At 51.7% G+C, this 19,914-nt stretch overlaps 1 protein-coding gene and 1 long non-coding RNA gene across 6 annotated transcripts in view; one reads left to right on the top strand and one right to left on the bottom strand.

Annotated features, from left to right (window-relative positions):
• Positions 1–19,914, bottom strand: part of TMEM266 (transmembrane protein 266) — a 148,928-nt gene that overhangs the window by 11,987 nt on the left and 117,027 nt on the right. For all 5 annotated transcript variants that reach the window (XM_015142762.3, XM_001104538.5, XM_077938096.1 and 2 more), the window contains 2 exon segments: positions 17,358–17,473; positions 397–586 (listed from right to left, as the gene is read on the bottom strand). In XM_015142762.3, the coding sequence (XP_014998248.2) occupies positions 397–586; positions 17,358–17,473 (306 nt within the window).
• On the top strand, positions 11,592–18,138 carry LOC144330011 (uncharacterized). The gene is made up of 3 exons (XR_013395818.1): positions 11,592–12,148; positions 14,289–14,528; positions 16,562–18,138. It is a non-coding gene; the product is annotated as an uncharacterized LOC144330011 (long non-coding RNA).

Below are 19,914 nucleotides of genomic sequence, written 5' to 3'. Positions count from 1 at the left end.
AGACCTCTGTCTGGAAGCCTGGCTCTGCCACTTATTAGCGATACGCCTTTGGACGGCTTTCCTGGGTCTCAGTTTCTTAGCCATACAACAGGAAAGTCACACCTCCTCCTCTGGCTGCCGTGAGGACAGGGAAGACACCGCACACAACGCACGCCAGTGGCCACAGGCATGAAATGGGGACGAGTCATTTCTAGTTTGGGTCGGTGGCTGGACTACATACTCTCCTGGGCTCTGACAGGCAGTACCAAGGCTACGGACCTGAGGGTGTCCCCCAATCACGAGTTAAGGAGGGGCAAGGAACCCCACCCACTCTGCACACGGTCCCGGGGCGCGAGAGGGGGGCGAGGGGCACCCCTGGCCATGGCACTCTGGGGCCGGGTGGAGATGCAGGCTTACCTTGCGAGGGCTGCAGCTCCTCCACGACGCTCTCAGCCGCTGTCTCCTCCTCCCACGTGCCGGCCTCCACCACTTTGAAGCGGCTGCGCGGCTGGCTGAGCACGTGCGGGGCCTGGAGCGCCGCCTCGCGCTCCGCAGCCAGGTCCAGGTCCTGCTGCGCCAGGTGTGCGCGCAGCTGTCGGATCTCAAACTGCGGAGAGAGAAGGGCTGGGCTGGATCAGCTGGCGGGGACCTCCAGCCTGACCTCTGGGCGCTTTGCTCCCACATGGGGGTGGAGTGGGGAGGACTGGGCTGAGTCTCCTGCGGCTGGATGATTCCTTAGGAATCTCCCAGCATCGCGGTTCGCAAGATCTTCTTAAGGCTGCGGAGCCTTTTCCAACCTGTGCGATCCTGTGTCTCAGGTGCCTTGCAGTCTGGCCCCCATCTCACGGATGCCCGGGTGAGGAAACACAACGTGTTTCCTTTGTGGAAAGGCCACTGGACAGGGAGTCAGGAGCCCTGGGTGCAAATTCAGTTCTAGCTCTCCGCACAGATGTGTGACCCCAAAGGGTGCTTGACAACATGAAAGCCTCGTTCAGATGCCTTACACTGATGACTAAGGAAGAACCGGAAACCTCGGGACACCCAGGGCCCGCGTCCCCTCCTGGGGACCCCATCCTGGCGTCACTGCCCGCTTGTTTGAACACTGGCTCATTTTCTTCCAGCAACAACCACTTCCCTCCTCCACGAGGAGGCACCCAGGACCAGACCGGGTTCAGTCCAAGCCGTGTGGCTTCCTGGCCCTGTGGCCTGGAGCAAGTCCCATCACCTATCCAGCCTGTTTTCTTTTCTGTAAAATGGGGTTTTCACCTCTTTGAGGACTTGGGTTGCTTCCTCTTAAGGGCTTCCTCCCAGGTGGAGTGGCAGCCTATCTGAATTTTCCGCATTGCACTTACCACCTTTTGATATTATTGTGTATTTAACGTTTTGTTGATTTTACTTTTATGAAGGTAACACACACACACAACTAAAAGCATTCATGAACAAATAGGGTGGCCAGGCAGCAAGCTGGCCTTGTAAAAGCTGCACACATTTTAATTTTGTTTTACTTTCTGCTGGGGAAAGCTTCTTGGAAAGGCTTCCAGATACCTCTTGGGTTTGTGGCTGAGATGGCTGTTCACACGCCAGGGTCTTCCTGAGACATCAGGGCCAACGCGAAGTTTGGGTCTGACATTGCAGGTCCGGGCCGCGGGCTCGCAGGAAGGAGGGCCTTCACCGCCACCTAGTGTTCCCCGCACGCCTCGCACCGCTTCTGCACGGAGCGAGTATGGAGGGCGGACAGCGAATACCACGCCCGGGCGCCCTGCCTAGGAGGTTACCTACTTACCAATGCCGCCCAAATGCACCTCTCCAGCCCTGACCCCTCAAACTGAGGTGTCAGACTCTCACCACCAATGCCTCCATGACAGTATCACTTTCACAGGAGTTGCAAAATCAATCTGGTCAAAGCAGGACTCTTCACTGTCTATCCAAAGATGTTCCTCAAGTGTTTTCATCTTATTTTAGCTGGAGCCAAAAATGCAATCACCTTCCTTGCTTCCTCGCTTTCCCTCACCCCAACATCCCATCCATCCCCCAAGTCCAGCAGCTATCGCGCCTCCCTCCACCTCCACTGCCAGCTCTGGCCCCTACAGCCGCGGCTTCTGGGTCCCTCTGCCATCACTCTAACAGGACTCGTGGGGACTCTCCCACACCCAGGTCAGATCATGACACTCCTGTCCATAAACCTCGATGGTTCGCCACCCGACCTGGGAGATAGCCCGAGCTCCTCAGCCTTGGCTTACAAAGCACCTACACCATCTGGCCCTGCCTACCTGGCCAACTTCGTCTCATCCTCTCTCCCGTGACCTGACCCCAAGACACAATCCTTCTTCTGGTTCTGTAAAGATACCAAGCACACGCTGGTCTCAGGGCCGCGTTCTCAGCTGCTCCCTCTGTTCCAGATCACATGGTAGCCCCCCTCAGAGGGGCCTTCCCTGATCTGCCACCTAGGACAGCCCCCCCAGGCACTCAGTTGCATCAGCCTATCTGAATTCTCTGCATTGCACTTATCACCTTCTGATATTGTGTTTTTAATGTTTTATTGATTTTACTTTTGTGAAAGTAAAACACACACACAACTAAAAGCATTCATGAACAACAGGGTGGCCAGGAACCAACCCGGCACTGGACAACCTCCCCATGTCAGTGTCTACAGGTTTGGTCTCTGGGACTGCACAGGTTTTCAGCTTACTGCCTGAGGCTATAATTTTGGTTGCCTCTGTGCTGTGAGTAGGGCAGAGGAATACGGCAGAGGGTCCCACTTTTAGGGGGAAAGACGTTCATTTAATCCTCATTTTCAGCCCTCCACCTTTCCCCAAGTCCCTGCCTAACCCAGTGCCCACATGCAGAGCCCCCTGGTTCATTTTCTCCCGAGGACAAACCCCTGGACTCTTGCAGGGTGGGGGAACTCAGTCTCCTGGCCATGCAGGATTTGGAAGGGCATCTTGGGATCTCGAATATTATGCATGTAGACCTTTAGCCATCCCCACCCTGTGTCAGCTTCACACTACACCCCCTTCCTCCCAGACTCTCAGGGGTTCCGAGGGGAAAAGTACCCCATTTCCCTCACTGTCCTCCTCTGTGGGCACTTTAGTGACCATTCTCCACTCTGTTCAATCAGTTACAACTTTCTTGTCTAGTCTCCATTTCCCCCCAATTCACTAAAATCTCTTTCCTCTTTGTCCTGATGGACAAGACTTAAAGAGACCTTCCTTCCTTCCTTCCTTCCTTCCTTCCTTCCTTCCTTCCTTCCTTCCTTCCTTCCTTCCTTCCTTCCTTCCTTCCCTCCCTCCCTCCCTCCCTCCTTCCCTTCTCTCTTTCTTTGTCTCCCTCTCTTTTTTTTTGAGACAAGGTTTGTTGTGATGGACAGAGACCTTCCCTCCCTCCCTTCCTTCCTTCCTTCCTTCCTTCCCTCCCTCCCTTCTCTCTTTCTTTGTCTCCCTCTCTTTTTCTTTTTTGAGACAAGGTTTGTTGTGATGGACAGAGACCTTCCCTCCCTCCCTCCCTCCCTCCCTCCCTTCCTTCCTTCCTTCCTTCCTTCCTTCCTTCCTTCCTTCCTTCCTTCTTTCCTTCCTTCCTCCCTCCCTCCCTCCTTCCCTCCCTCCCTTCTTTCCTTCTCTTTTTCTGTCTCCCTTTCTTTTTCTTTTTTGAGACAAGGTTTGTCGTGATGGACAGAGACCTACCTACCTACCTTCCTTCCTTCCTTCCTTCCTTCCTTCCTTCCTTCCTTCCTTCCTTCCTTCCTTCCCTCCCTCCCTCCCTTCTCTCTTTCTTTGTCTCCCTCTCTTTTTCTTTTTTGAGACAAGGTTTGTCATGATGGACAGAGACCTTCCTTTCCTTCCTTCCTTCCTTCCTTCCTTCCTTCCTTCCTTCCTTCCTTCCTTCCCTCCCTCGCTCCCTCCCTTCCTCCCTCCCTTCTCTCTCTGTCTCTCTTTTTCTTTCTTTTTGGAGACAAGGTTTTACTCTGTCTGCCACACTAAAGTGCAGTGGTGTGATCACAGCTCACTGCAGCCTTGTACTCATGGGCTCAAGTGATTCTCCCACCTCAGCCTCCTGAGTAACTGGGACTACAGGCACACGCCTGGATAATTTTTTATTTTTGTATTTTGTAGAGACAGGGTCTTGCCATGTTGCCCAGACTGGTCTCAAACTTCTGGAGTCAAGCAATCCTCTACCTTCCTCAGCCTCCCAAAGTGCTGGGATTACAGTTGTGAGCCACTGTACTTGTCCAAGAGATAGTTTCTTAATTGTTATGCATTTATAATTTTGTTCTTTACTATCATTCCATTGGGGTTTGGGGAAGGAAATCAGATAAATATTTGTGATCATGCCATGATATGGTTTGGCTGTGTCCCCACCCAAATCTCATCTCAAATTGTAGTTCCCATAATCCTCATGTGTCGTGGGAGGGACCCAGTGGGAGGTGATTGAATCTTGGGGGTGGTTACTCCCATGCTTTCTCATGATAGAGTTCTCACAAGATCTGATGGTTTGGGTTTTGTTTGTTTGTTTGTTTTTGAGACAGAGTCTTGCTCTGTCACCCAGGTGGGAGTACAGTGGCACGATCTTGGCTCACTGCAACCTCCGCCTCCTGGGTTCAAGCCATTCTCCTGTCTCAGCCTCCCAGTAGCCGGGATTACAGACATGTGCCCAGCTAATTTTTGTATTTTTAGTAAAGACGGGGTTTCACCACGTTGGCCAGGCTGGTCTTGAACTCATGACCTCGTGATCTGCCTGCCTTGATCTGATGGTTTTATAAGGAGCTTTTCCCCCTTTTGCTTGGTACTTGTCCTTGCTGGTGCCATGTGAAGAAGGACGTGTTTGCTTCCCCTTCTGCCATGATTGTGAGTTTCCTGAGGCCTCCCCAGCCCTGCTCAACTGTGAGTCAATTAAACCTTTTTCCTTTATAAATTACCCAGTCTTGGGTATGTCTTTATTAGCAGCGTGAAAACAAACGGCCATTTTTAAAGGATGATCAGTTTACCTCTTGTTCAGCCCCCAGTGGTGTTCCAGTGGGGTGGGGTTGGGGGGGAAGGCATACTTCTAGCATGGCTGATTTCAAGCTATCTACAAGACGCCCTTGGAGGAAATGTGCACAATGGGTTCTTGTGAGCAAGTGACAGCTCCAGCGCACCCCTGCCACCCTCCACCCCCAGGAGAATATCATCTGTGAACCAACAGGGGTCTTGTCTGTTTTGTTGCCTTCAAGAGGCATTCAATAAACATTGCTGAATATATGAACAAATCAATGCAGGAAACCAGTTAGCCTGTTCAACTCCCTGGGTTTAGACTGGGCCCTAACTCCAACCACCAACTGAGCTGCACCCTGTCCCACAGCTAAGACAAAGACCCAGGCCTCATGCTGGCTATGCACTGAGCCCTGACCCTGCTCACACACTGAGCCCGATGCTGGTCACAGACTCAGCCCTAACTTTGGGCTCACACTGGGCTCAGACGCTGAACATCGACAACCCAGCACTTAAAACACTCAAAGGTGGCTGGAGGTTCACAGAATGAGAAAGCGAGGCTGGCTCGTTATAGGGTGGCCTTTATGTGCAGGCTGAGAGCAGGCAAGCCACCCCCCTGGCAGCAAGGTCTCAGGGCGACTGAGGGCCCACGAGGCAACCCTCCCAAGCTCTGCCAGGGCTGGGAGCCCCTCCCGCCCTGCTGATCTGAACCTCCCATGGGCACACCCAGCCCACTTTCTCCAAGGCCACTCATCGAGGCTTGCAGGCCAGCTAATGGCTTCCTGGCCGCTCTGAAGGGATGCATTATTGATGGCTTGTAATTGATATGGAGCTGCCCAAGAGTGTCCCGCTGGAATTCAGGCCAGACAGCCAGAGGCCAGGGCTTGCCCAGCCCCAGGCCCACATGTGCAGATGTAGGCACATACACAGAAGCAAGTTTCAGCTAAAGAGATGAACTCCAAGTGTGTGGCAGTTCTCACATTCATTCATTCAGTAGGAAGTCAAGTAAACCATGGTGGGGCGATGTTAACATTCTGTTATGGGTTTTGGAATGAAAATGCCTTCCTCGGCTTGCAGGTAAAACCTGGATAGCCCCAGAAATGGGGGTTGTCAGCTGCATTGCAGGGAACAAGTCGCCTCTGAGAGCCAAGCACAGCCCTGGGGTGGTACTTATGGCAGGGGAGGCATGGTGTGTACACGGGCCAGAGGGCCAGAAGGTAAGGGACTGGGGAGCTCTGCCGGGGCCCCACTAGGCAGAGCCTGTAGCCACAGTAAGATGTTTAAAGAACAACTGGAAACCACTGGAATCCTCCAAAGAGAAGGGTAGAGAGGTGGGAATGGCGGTGCACAGTGATCCAGACGAGCATTTTGAAAGGACTATGCTGACTGCAGAATGGATAACAGATTGGATGGGGCCAGAGTGGATATAGGAATGCCAGCTGGGAGGCTACTGCAGCAGTCCATGCCAGAGACAAGGAGGTATGGATGAAGGTGGAGACAGTGGAGACGGAGATAAGAGGAGGGATAAGAGACTACCTTGCAGGTACAATATCAGCACATGGCATGGACTGAAATGGGGATGAGGGAGAGGACAACCTGCTTTGGGGACAGATTTTGGCAAGCTTCACACCCAGAGGGTGTGGGGTGGCTGGATGCTGTCCATCTCGCCCTGAGAAGGAATGACTGACTCCTCAGAGGGGAAGCGCACATGGGCCAAATGGCTCTCAGCCCAGTCACAGGCTGGGACAGCCCAGGGGGGCTTCAGGAGGTGCTAGCGGGACCCTTAGAGCTGGGCTCCTGGCTCCTCCTATGCTTATCATGGCCACATGTGCCTCCACAGTGTTTCCCTGGGGCCCTAGGACATCAGGGCCTCATGAGTCAGATGGGAAACTGAGGCCCAGAGGTGGGAAGGAGCCTCTTGTGCTGGGAGGGAGGGTGGGGGAAAGGCTAGGACCACATGGTGCTTCAGAAGCAAAGCAGGGGCCACAGCCTACACCCCTGGCTTCCAGCCCCCAAGACCTTGCACCAGGGAACTTGCAGCCTTATGGGCAAGATGGAAGTGACTCAGCCCAACAGAATCCAGGGCAGCTTGATGGTAGCAGGGGCCAGGAGAACAGGAAGTCACCAGAGGGAAAAGCAGGGGCTGGAGGCTGAGCCCTTGGCCCATCACTCCTCCCTCGCCCTGACTTTGGATGAACCTCTTTTCTTCCCCTGGCCTCGGTTTCACTGTGTATCCAATAAGGCAAATGGACTCACTGAACTCCCAAGTCTATGACGAGCTCTGTACCAGCTCCAGGACCCCACCCGGAGGGAATGAAGTGTAAGTGCAGTTAAGGCTCAGTACTGTCTTGAGAGCCATCCCCTACTCCCTGCCAAAATGCCCCATTCCCAGAGAACCATCTCTTCAGAGAAAGATAACAGAATCCACAACCTCTAAAATGCATCATCAATGATGTGTAGCACACCATGAGAAGCATTCATCATGCAAATAAGCAGAAAAACATGATTGGTTATCAAGCCATAAAGCAGTTAATAGAAGCTGACCTGGGTAAATATTTGAGTGAACAGACAAGGACTTCAAAATAACTACAATTAATATGTTAACAAAAATATGGGGGAAAGACAGACAAAACGAGTGTAGTGTTTCAGCAGAGGGTTAGACTCTATAAAAAGAATCAAATCAAACTTTTAGAACCCCGATATACTGTATCTGAAATTGAGTAGTTGGTTGGATGGGTTTAACAGGAGACTGGACATAGTAGGCTTGTTGAAGACAGGTCTATAGGAAAATATCAAAACTTACAGCCATTGAAAAAGGAGAGAGGGAGAGAGAGAGAGAATGAATAGTGGAGCAGAGTAAGATCTAAGAGAAACGTGAGACATAACCAAACAGCCTCAGGTACAACTGGAGCTCCAAGAGGAGAAGAATGAGACAGAAGACAGGTGCAATGAATAAAGAAAGCATGGCCAAGAACTTCCCAAATCTAATAAAAAAAAATCAAGCCACAAATTTAAGAAACTCCTAAGCAGAATAAATACCAAAAAACCCCACAGAAACCCACACGGAAGCACCTTGCAATAAAACTGCTGAAAGCAGGAAGAAACACAACGGGACGGGGCTCCCCAGGGCTCACACGGGCCTGTACCTTGGGAAAAGAAGGTGCACAGTGGCTTTGATGAAGCAAATCTTCCACTGGCAAATGGGCCCGGTGGGAAAAAACAGACCATCCCTAGGCTTGGGAAGAATTAAAGTGCAGTCACATACCCATTTAGTGCACAACATTAGCTAAGTATTTCTAATCAGATAACCTGCTCAGATCATCTGGGATCCACAGGGAAGCCCGCAGTATGCATTACTGGAGTGAGTCAGGCCCCTTCCATCAGGGCCGGGCCTTTCCATCGGGGCCGGGCTTTTAATGCAAGATCAGGAGGGGTCAGACTCACCGGGGCGGCAGGACAGGCACACCCAGCGCTTCTCCACCTTTAATGGTCTGGTTGTGGAGTCCAGTTGACATGGGCCTTGTCCTGATCAATGCACACTTTGGCCAGAAGCTCGATGGTATCTAATGTAATAGCAGTAATTCTGCTCCATCCTATTAGTGCTGTCTGCACAGACTGCCCTGCCTTCAAACCCATCTGCTGTTAGGATAGCATCCAATGTTTATTTCCATTAGTTTCGCCATTGTTGGTAACAATAAAAATCAGGAGACAGTTGCAAACTAATGATTTAGGAGCAGAGTAAAGCTGAGATCGACCTTGGCCCCTTTCCATCCACTGTGAAGATGCCTGGTAGTTGGCCATAAATTTAAATTACGGCAAAAGGATAACATAAGTTATTCCTCTGATGGCTAATTTTATCAGCTAAATAGGCTTGTCATTAAAGCTATCGGCTGTTTTACAAATCACTTCCCATCTTAAAAAAAAATTTCACTTCCCACAGTGGAGATCCTGAATAATCCAGGTAACAAAGGCTATTGTGCTGAGCCGGGGACTTGTGGCCTCTGTAGGAAAAGAAGGAGCTCTCTGGAACGAGCCAGCCTCAAGCCCCATCCCTGGAGCCAGCATGGAACCACGGCTCTATTCCTGCTATTCCTGCCCTTTGGCCCCTTTTCGGAGCTGCTAGCCCAGCCTCAAAGGCGAGGGACCTACACAGAGCCATTGGCATTCTCTCACGGGTCCAGAAAACCAGCAGGCAATGGGATCCAGTGACAGCCCTGGATGGGGAGATGGGCCCTGGCTCCCAATCAGACCACCCACCACCTCCTACGTCTGCTCTGGCTCTTCCACATGAAAGACAGTGAAGGGGATGGAGGGAGGGGCATGACAGCTTCCTCTCCCCACATCTTCCTCCAGCAGAAATGCCTGCAGTTTGCAGGGTCAAGATTATCATCTTGTTTCTTCAGGAAACAGGCCAGGGAGACAGGGCATTCCTCCAGGAAGGACTTTGGTAAGTGTGGCTGTGCCGCCTGCTGTATTGGAACCGGGGAAAGGGTAGGGAATGTTGTGAGCCCATTGGCCTTGTTTTATGGGTTGGGTGACTGTGCAGGCGATGTTTTCTTCTTGGGCGCAAAGACCACTTCTGACAGCATCTGGTGCCCCTAGTTGGTACTGTGTAACTGACTCTTGCCAAAAAAACAGGGGCAGAGCAATGTCACCATTTTCAGTCCTGGCCAATAAAAACCTGCTGTGCCCAATTCCCCAGCCTCATTTTCCTATCCACTGACTGGAGAAGACTCAGAGGACTTGGAGGAAGAAGGATCGGCTGGGCTTGGTGGCTCCCACCTGTAATTCCAGCACTTTGGGAGGCCGAGGTGGGCAGATCACTTGAGGTCAGGAGTTCGAGACCAGCCTGGCCAATATGGTGAAATCTCGTCTCTACTAAAAATACAAAAATTAGCCAGGCGTCGTGGCACATGCCTGTAATCCCAGCTACTCGGGAGGCTGAGGCAGGAGAATTGCTTGAACCCGGGAGGCAGAGGTTGCAGTGAGCCGAGATCATGTCACTACACTCCAGCCTGGGTCACAAAACGATACTCCATCTTGGAAAAAAAAAAAAAAAAGTCACAAAATGGGAGCAGCCTGGAGGCCTGAGTGATTTGTGTGGAACGGAGGGTCCCTCCCCCACGCTGACCCATTGCAACCTGCATTGGACTATGATGAGAGTGACAAATGTACTCCTCCTATGTTAGGACACAGGTTTCTGGATTTGCCAGATGCAACAATTGGTATTACTCACCCTAACTATCAGTGACTCAGGCAGACTCCTCTTTCTGGTGCAGGGAAATGGACATTGAAGCCCTGGGTTCCTTTCTTAGCCCCTCCATGAAAAACTGCAGGATCTGGGCAAAGAACAGCCTCTCTGAACCTCAGTTTTTCCATGTGAAGGGATTAATAGTACCCAGCCTGCCAACTTTCACCATCAAGGGAAAAATGAGCTAAAACATGACAGTGCATTTGTGAATGAGCAACCATCATACAGATACATTTAGTAGCATTTTATTCTCTTTTCTTTTTTTTTTTTGTGACTGAGTCTCGCTCTGTCACCCAGGCTGGAGTGCAGTGGCATGATCTCAGCTCACTGCAAGCTCCACCTCCCAGGTTCATGCCATTCTCCTGCCTCAGCCTCCCAAGTAGCTGGGACTACAGGTAACCGCCACCACACCTGGCTAACTTTTTGTATTTTTTTTTAGTAGAGACGAGGTTTCACCATGTTAGCCAGGATGGTCTCCATCTCCTGACCTGCCCGCCTCAGCCTCCCAAAGTGCTGGGATTACAGGTGTGAGCCACCGCACCCGCCTGGTCTTTTTTTTTTTTTTTTTTAACCCTTACTGAGAGCCTCCAGTGGACCAGATTTAATTTGATGCATATGGCATCCACATAATGTAGGCCTTGTTACTGCCAGTTTTCCCAATGAGAAGCTGAGGCTCAGGGGTTAAAAGGGAGACGACTGGTCACTGGTGGAGCTGAGGTTTGAATCTGGCTTGCTGGCTCCCTGAATAAGAGGATTCTTTCCACTTCTCCAAACTCCCTGACAAGGGACTCACCTTTCCCAAGGTCTAAGGATGTCCTAAGGGGCTCACAGGTCCCACTGGTCTCCTTGGAGGCTGGACTTTGAGTCACCCCAGATTGAGCCTCATCCCTCAATATTTTGCCAATGATCTCAGGGTGAATTGTGCTGAGGAAGGACAGCTTCAGAGAAGAGAAACTAACTTCCACAGTGGGCCAGGTTAAACCATACTATTTTGTACCAAAAGCTGTTACCAGGCTTAAAGGGGAAAGAGAAACTTCAGAATGTGTTTCGGAACTAGAGTGAGATCCGCGCATGGAGGTACATAAAAATCTCAGAGGTGGTTTTGTGAGATGGGTCAGAAGAGTATATTGCTGCATTGATTTAACCACTGCATCTAAAATGGCTTTGGTTTCTGAAGCAGCCAGGACAGAAAGACAGACCAGGCATCCACACCGTCTCTCTGAAGGGCAGCCTCTAGCATCGCGACTTTGGAATCCGTCTGTGTACCAGCAAGCCTAACTCATAATGAAATTCTGACCAGGATCCACCCCTCACCAAAAAATAAAAAAATTAAAGAATGAAAAAGAACTTCCACCTAAGGAATTGCTGAATTCAGGGGTCAGAGGCCATGTGCTTCTATCACAGCAGTGGGGAGTCTGGAAGGGACTGCAGAAGGCATGGCCAGGGCTTTGGAATGGTATGACTGACCAGCAGAGAGTCCTCCTTCCATCCTGGGATGCTCTAGGCACCCCTCCCCAGGTAGGGATCTGTTAAGGATGGGGTGTGCCCACAACCCGAAAAGATCAAAGGAATGAGGGAAGTAGTGAAGCCTGTCTCCCTGTCAAAGCCAGAGGGCCAGTGCAATCCAGGAGGGAAGGCACTGGAATGAGCGACAAGAGACCTGTTTTCGTCCTGGCCTCATAACTGCTGTGCCATGTTGGGCTCACCCATCCCCTTCTCTGAGCCTCAGATGCCCCATGTGCCAAATCCTGGATTGGGCCAGCTGCCCTCCCAGGGGCCTTTCATCTGTTATACAAGGTGGTTCTGGAGCACCCTGGGTGTGGCCCTGTGGCAAGTAATGAGCACCTTGGGTGTGGGCCTGTGGCAAGAAATGTAGCACAGAAGATGAAATGAATCAGATATTCATGCAAGAAACTGGCCAACAGGCTTACCTGAGAGTCTCCACAGGGTCACGGTAAGAAGCAATGTAATCTTTCTTAAAAAGTTAAGATGGGCTGGGTGCGGTGGCTCATACCTGTAATTGCAGCACTTTCGGAGGGTGAGGGGGGTGGATTACTTGAGATCAGGAGTTCAAGACCAGCCTGGCCAACATGGTGAAACCCTGTCTCTACTAAAGATACAAAAATTGGCCAGGCGTGGTGGCAGGCGCCTGTAATCCCAGCTACCTGGGAGACTGAGGCAGGAGAATCTCTTGAACCCGAGAGGCGGAGGTTGCAGTGAGCTGAGATCGCGCCACAGCACTCCAGCCTGGGCGACAGAGTGAGACTCTGTTTCAAAAAAAAAAAAAAAAAAAGAAAGTTAAGATGAAGAAACAGAGAGTAACTGTGCAGTAGAAACACCTGACACATGCTGCCCCAGCCAGGTGATCCAGGTAACACCACAGTGAGAAGTCACGCGGCCAGCGTGTCCTCTTGATGTGACATGATGAGAATGGCACTTTCCCTCTGCAGTCTTGCTCCCAAAACCCACAACCCCAGGCTTACCCTGGGAAAAACATCAGATGAATCCCAACAGAGGGGCATCCTGTAAAACACCTGGCCAGTGCTCCCCAAAACCCTTTAGGTCATCAGAAACAAAGTCTGAGAAATTGCCACAGCCAGGAGAAGCCTAAGGAGACATGCTGACTGAATGTGGAGCAAATAGAGGATATAAAAGATTAAATACTAAGAAAATCTGAGTACCGTATCAATGTGGGTTTGTGCACTGTAACAAATGATACTAGCGTATGATGTTAATAATGGGTAGCCAGGCACAGGTGATATGGGAAACTCTGCACCTGCTTCACTATTTTTTGGTAAATATAAAACTGTTCTAAAAAATAAAGTTTATTTTTTTAAAAAAGAGCTCGGTGAAGTTGTGGCAAATACTTGTACAAACAAATCCCAGCAAGAGAGCAAGGGAGTGCAAAGTGTTTTTTTTTTTTTTTTTTTTTAAGAGACAGAGTCTTGCTCTGTGGCCCAGGCTGGAGTGCAGTGGCGTCATTACAGCTCACTGCAGCCTCAAGCTTCTGCCCTCAAGTAGTCCTCCTGCCTCAGCCTTCCAAAGCACTGGGATTACAGGTGTGAGCCATTGCACCAGGCCAGGTGTTGTATTTAAACTTGGACCCTAACACATTTCATTGGTAAATGTCAATTTTTCGGGCAGCATACGTGAATTCAGTTTGGAAATAGCTTCATTATACTCTGAGAATTCCAGCAAGGAGAGAGAAAGAGTTTATCACAAAGAATACTAGACTGTCCTGGAATGGGGTTGGGGGTGCCATTGAGACCACTGAGGGGAGCCAGGTCTGTGCCTGCAGTATAAGATACCCCATGCATAATCTGATCAATGTTTTCACCGAGTGCTAAGAGGTACCATAAGTAGGAAAAAGGAAGCTGAACATGATGGGCTGGAAAAGAACAGTGTTCACAGTTAGGACGCCTGGTTCTATGCCCCCTGGACTAGCTGTGTGCCGCCTGGGCGAGCCGCCACCACTCAGTTTTCTTATTTGTAAAATGGGTGTGTGGGGCAGGTGTGGTGGGGCTGGTGGACTCCCATTAGTTGCTACCCATCACATGTCAGGCTTTAGGTCACGTGATCTCATCACCATCCTTCAAGGATTCTATTACTACACACATTTTTCAGATTAGGAAAACCAAGGCCTATAGATGTCCCATTAATGCCCAAAGCCACAAGGCCAGTAATTGTTCTAAAGAGAGACATACCTGGGTTCAAAGCCAGCTCAAAGTCTATTTAGAACCAAGTCTATTCTCAATCATTCCACGGGCTGCTGTCTCCAAAGGTCTAGCCATCCCTGACATTCCAGGGCCCGCGGTCTCATTTCCTCCAGAGTATCTGTTACCCAGTCAAGTCTGAAACCAGGCCTGAAAATACAGCGTGAGCGAGGCGTCTGTCTGCTTCGCTCTGTGGAGCGGGCACCACAGACTCCAGGAGAGCAGCCCTCCTGGTCCCTCTGGCCAGGCAGCCCCCTACTGTCCCTGGCCGCCCCGCTGGGAGTCCAGCCTGTCTGGCCCTTTCTGCTGTCTTAACTAAGATGACAGAGTTCAGGTGTTTTTTAAATTAAAATGGTTTGTTTCTGTTCATCTCTTTTCCAGATGTCACTACCTGGAGGGAATCTGTCTTTATTTATTGGTTCTTTCCTGTGCAGAATGCAAGGGAGTTTCCCTCTGGCTGAGATCCCCAGGAAGGAGGCCACATGTGGAGAGTGACTTGAATCAGGACGGCAGCAACCTGGGGTCCCCGGGGGGCTCTGGACAGAGGTCATGATGGAAACCCTGGGAGGTGGGGTTGCTGTTAGGATTTTCTCCTGGCCACGTGGCACATGTGTGGCTGAGGTGAGGTGTGTGGCAGGGTCAGCGCGTTCCCAGTGGGGCTGGGAGGCTGCGAATTTATGAGGGGCAGATGCAGCCCTATGTCCATGTCTTTCACGTTGCCAACTGCCGTGAAGTAGAGCATTTGTTTTCCTATTTGACAGCAGAATGAGAACTGCCTGATCGGCTTCCAGCCGCTTTCTGGATGACACCCTGCGCTTTCCTTTCCCCACTTCCCTGCAGCCCCCTCTGCCTACAGCCAAGCTTCTCTCACCTTCTTCTCCAGCCTCTGTCCCCAGTCTTCCTATCTCCACCCTGCCCTCTCCATCCAGCCTCCAACAGCAGCCAGAAGGCTCCATCAACAACTCACATCTGAGCAGATCCCCCAGTCCTGCTTTTAATTCTCCAGGCTTCCTCTGTCCCAGCAGGATAAAGCCCAAACTCTCTGGTCAGCCACAGAGCCCCTTCCCAAGCCTGTCCCCAATCCTCCTGCTGCCTCGCTCTGCTCACCCTCTACATGGCCCACTGCACCCACTCCCACACCCCACGCTATTCCCTCCGCCTTCTCCCCGGGGCCCTGCTCCACATCAGCGTCTCTGGAAAGCCTTCCCCACCCTGGCCTGCAGAGCCGGGGACGTGCCTGTGTGATGCAGGCATTGCACCAGATTTCCACTGCCTATTTATGGGCTGCTAAACCCCCTGAGTCACCCAGAGCCCCGTGAGGACAACGGCCACACCCTGTCCTGAGTGGCATCTGCATGCCCGGCACAAGCCCAGCACAGAGCAGCTCTGGACGGTGCTGGCTGACCACGCGATATGGCGAGAGAATGAATGAAGCTGATGCCAGCTCCTCAGGGTGGGAATGCTTCTCTTCCTAGTCTAGGATTCCATAGACTGCCCTGCTCTCAGGACACCTTGGACAACATGCCCCTGAAGGCCGTGTCCCCTGATGACCCCTCTTGTCATGCACAGGCATTCTGTGCAAAACGAAAGGTCATAGTGTCCCCAAAGCATATAAAAAGATTGGTTTCTTGACAGGCATTCCGAGGAGATGATTCTGAAGACAGTGTGTGTGTATTCCTGTGGGGACATTTCCCAGGATCACTTTGTAGTGACATTCCACAGACGTGTCCCCCACCCCAAAACTATGAGAGGTTGGGGTTGGTCAGGGAGCCAAGAGGTACACTGAATATGCATTTACCAAGACCTGCAACACACACTGAATATGCATTTACCAAGACCTGCAACGCGCGGAGTGCTGGCTGGGGCTGGGGCATGGATGTGAGTTGGACAAGGCTTGCCTTCAGGGGGCATCCATTTCAGTGGGAAGAGCTGCCCCAGGTATAAAGGAGCACTGATCATGGCAGTGAGTGCCCAGTGCCCTGTGAATGCAGACAAGTGAGGACAGCTGTGGGGGTGGGGGAGGGGGTGCAGAGACTGCTGACGGGGGAAACACGCTCTGTAGAGAGGCCAGGACTTGAATTAGACAGACAAAGCTTGCAAGGGGCGGGGATTTAGGCAAGGGGCACCATGCAACCAAATCCCAAGAGGTGGCATGGCACAGGGCTTGTCAAAATGACAGGTGACTCCACTTGGCACAATCAGGGTGTTTATGCACCAGACGCATGAGACAGGAGGTTGATGGGACGGGCGGACACATAATGGCCCATACGCCAGGTTAGACCTCAGCCCTGAGACCCCCTTGGAGACTGCCTGGGCACCCAGCAATGGGGGAGGAAGAGGGATCCCAGGGGTGCCCATCCTTACTGCACTGCAAGCCAGAAGGACTCAGTGCCCATGTCAATATGAGGCCACGGGCATTCCTCCACTTTCACTGGCAGGACATGGGCTGGAAGACAGCCCGAGAAGAACTCGCCTGGCCCTGGGCACGGAGAGCCATAGGCTTGGTGTCTCTGGCTTGTGTAGTTGGGGGCAGTGGCCCTGTCCCCTCCCCAGAATCCATGGGGCAGAATGGGAATGACCATGCATGTCATTTGGCCCATCCCCCACATTCCCACCACCTTGCCAGTCCCCTCAGTAGCATTCCCACCTTACAGCCTGGGACCAGACTCTTCCCCGCACCCAGAGCTGCGCTTCTACAGAGCTCTCAGCCTTGCTGTGGGTTCCAGCAGCCACCCCCTCCTGAGCACCCCAATCCCCTTCCTCTGAACTCCTCTGTCCCACTCCCATGGGAGCAGCCACCCTATTTTACAGAGGAAGGAACTGAGGGCAGAGGGGTGGCCTGACTTGGCTGGAGTCTGGAGGGGTGGGAGCCGCAGGGCTAGGCCTTGAATGCAGGTCTCTGGATGCCCAACAGGGTGCTCCTGGCCCAGCTGCCAGTCCCCCTTGCCTATGTTGAGCCCATCCTTGCAGGGCCCACCACCTGCCTCTCCGAGTCTTCATCACGGCTCCTGGAGGGTGGAGAGCACCGCTAGCACCTTTCTGGGGCTCTGGGCGTCCTGCATGGCAATGGACATACTATGGTGCCCAGCAACCCTCAGCAGACAGAATTAGCCGCTGGCTTAAGAGACCAACCATGTCTCCGAGAAGACGCTGATGAACTGAGGGGGCAACCTGGCAGGCTCAGGTCGGGGAGCTGAAGAGTCACCGTGCTGCAGTGGAAAGAACCCTGGCCTGGGAGTCAGGGTTGAGTCTATGCCTAGCTGGGCTGTACATCAGCGACCCTGGAGATGTGCCCCCTTCTCTGGGCTTCAGGTTCCCCATGAGTCCAACAAGGGGCTGGAGGAACTCCCTGACCTCTGGTGCCCCTGCAGCTCTAGCAACCCGTGGCTTTAGGCACTACCAGTGTCCCCAGCAAGACCATGGACAGAGCCGAAAGTGGCGGTGCATTACCCCTTGCTCCTGACAGATCTGCGTCAGCCTCTCCAGCTGCTCGTCTTGGATGACCTTGGCCTTCTCATACTGCTGGATGACCATCTCCATCTCCAGCTTCACTGGCAGGACGTAGGCTGGAAGACAGAGACAGCACTGTAAAGAATTCAGCAGTGGCAGGGCTTGGGCTGGGGAAGGGCTGACCCAGCATTTAGCCAGCAGCAGGTTCGAGGCCCTGGGCCAGTTCTGTGGATCTAGAGGGAGAAATGTCCAGGTACCCGACAGCATCCAGAAAGTACAGAGGGCTACAACCTTTACTCATAGTGGCCAGGGTAGTTGTTTTCCTGTTTTTCATAGTGCTAGAACCCATACTTTTGGGCTGTGTGCACAGCTGCCTGGAATAAAGACTATTTTCCAGCCTCCTTTGCAGCTATGGGTGGCCACAAGACCACCCTCTGGACCATAGGATGCTAGTGTAGGTGGCAGGCAGCAGCTGCAGGAGCCATCTTCACAAAGGAGCTGGGGCCAGTGAGGATGGGGCAGCCCTGGAGCCTGCACACACTGGCAGAAAGGAAAACGGTGCAAGCACTTAGGGAAACGGTTTGTCCGTTTTTCGGAGTGTTAAACAGAGAGCGACCATGTGACCCAGAAATTCCATTCCTAGGAACCTTAGGGGAAGGAAAACATGTGTCCACACAAAAACTCACACATGAGCGTTCATAACAGCATTATTCCTAATAGCCAAAAAGTAGACATAACCCAAATGTTCATCAACCAGTGGATGCATCAGCTGTGGTCTAGCCATGCAGTGGAGCACTACTTGGCAATGAAAAGCGATGCAGTACCACCACCAGCCACAACACAGATAAGCCTCAAACACAGGATGCTAAATGAGAGCGGCCAGACACAGAAAAACCACATGTCGCATGATTCCATTTATATGAAATATAATGGAACAGAACAGGCAACTCCATAGAGATGGAAAGCAGCTCAGTGCTTGCCTAGGGCTGAGGCGGACATGGGAAGTGACTGCTGATGAGTGTGGGCTTTCTCTTTGGAGTGATGAAACCACTCCAGACTTAGATTTTTTGGTGATGGCTGCAGAACTCTATGAAGATACTAAAAACCACTGAATTGTGAACTTTTATTTTATTTTGAGATGGAATCTTGCTGTCACCAAGGCTGGAGTGCAGTGGTGTGATCTTAGCTCACTGCAGCCTCCACCTCCCAAGTTCAAGTGATTCCCCAGCCTCAGCCTCCTGAGCAGCTGGGATTACAGATGCCCGCCACCACGCCTGGCTAATTTTTGTATTTTTAGTAGAGATGGGATTTTACCACGTTGGCCAGGCTGGTCTCAAACTCCTGACCTCTAATGATCCACCCACCTCAGCCTCCCAAAGTGCTAGAATTACAGGCGTGAGCCACCATGCCTGGCTGAATTGTGGACTTTAAATGGGTGGATTTTATGGCATGTGAATTATATTTGGATGAAGATGTTTAAAATAAGAAGGCAGTGGGCCTTCCTTTTGACTCTTTATCTTCTTCCCTTCCTCCTTCTCCTTGGCTAGGATGAGAATGTGATGGCTGGCATGGAAGCAGCCATCTTGGACCATGAGGTGACTTTGAAAAGTAGGCTAAGTGCAGCAGAGCAACAAAACAGAAAAACAGGAGGAGCCTGGGCTTTTGACTACAGGGAGTCAGTGACTGTAGTCAGGGCCATATCTGTCTTGGGCCACCTTCCTACAGACTTTTTTTTTTTTTTTTTTTTTTTTTTTTTGAGAGAGAGTCTCACCCTGTCACCCAGGCTGGAGTGCAGTGACACTATCTCAGCTCACTGCAACCTCTACCTCCCGGGTTCAAGCCATTCTTAATGCCTCAGCCTCCCGAATAGCTGGGAGTACAGGTGTGTGCCACCACACTCAGCTGATTTTTGTATTTTTAGTAGAGACGGGGTTTCACTGTGTTGACCAGGCTGGTCTCAAACTCCTGACCTCAGGTAATCTGCCTGCCTCAGCCTCCCAAAATGCTGGGATTACAGGCGTGAGCCACCATGCCTGGCCTGCAGACTTTCACATGAATGAAATAAGCTTCTTTGTTGTTTAAGATACTGTTATTCTGAGTCTCTGTTACTCAGATGATCCTATTTATAACTGGTATAGTGAGACCCAGAAGAGAAAGCCTGACCTCTGAGGTTGAGGGCCCCATGCTCCAACAGCCAGCAGTAGTCCCATGGACACCTCCCTTGGTGGTTCTGTGGGCTCAGAGTAGCTCTGGGCTCCTGGGAAGTCTCAGTGTCTACTCCTGACTTTGACACAGCCTTTCCCCTCACACTGTTCCCACACCAGCCCTTCCTGACTCTTCAGAAGCCTCGGTCACATGACTCTCTTGTCCCTGATTTATAGAACCCTCCACGTTTCCTCTCTCCCAGTCTCCTTTCCACCTGCAGTCTCTGCACCTCCACATGTTTCCTGGCAGTTGCAGGAACCAGCAGAGAAGAGACACTGGGACTTTTCTGCTTGCTTGCAGACTTGCGGGCTGGCCATGTGTCCCTGAGACCCATCTCCAGGTCCGGAGGCCT

Source organism: Macaca mulatta, chromosome 7 (assembly GCF_049350105.2).
Source record: "Macaca mulatta isolate MMU2019108-1 chromosome 7, T2T-MMU8v2.0, whole genome shotgun sequence".
NCBI classification, from domain to species: domain Eukaryota; kingdom Metazoa; phylum Chordata; class Mammalia; order Primates; family Cercopithecidae; genus Macaca; species Macaca mulatta.
This window is presented reverse-complemented; position numbering and strand designations above follow the sequence as displayed.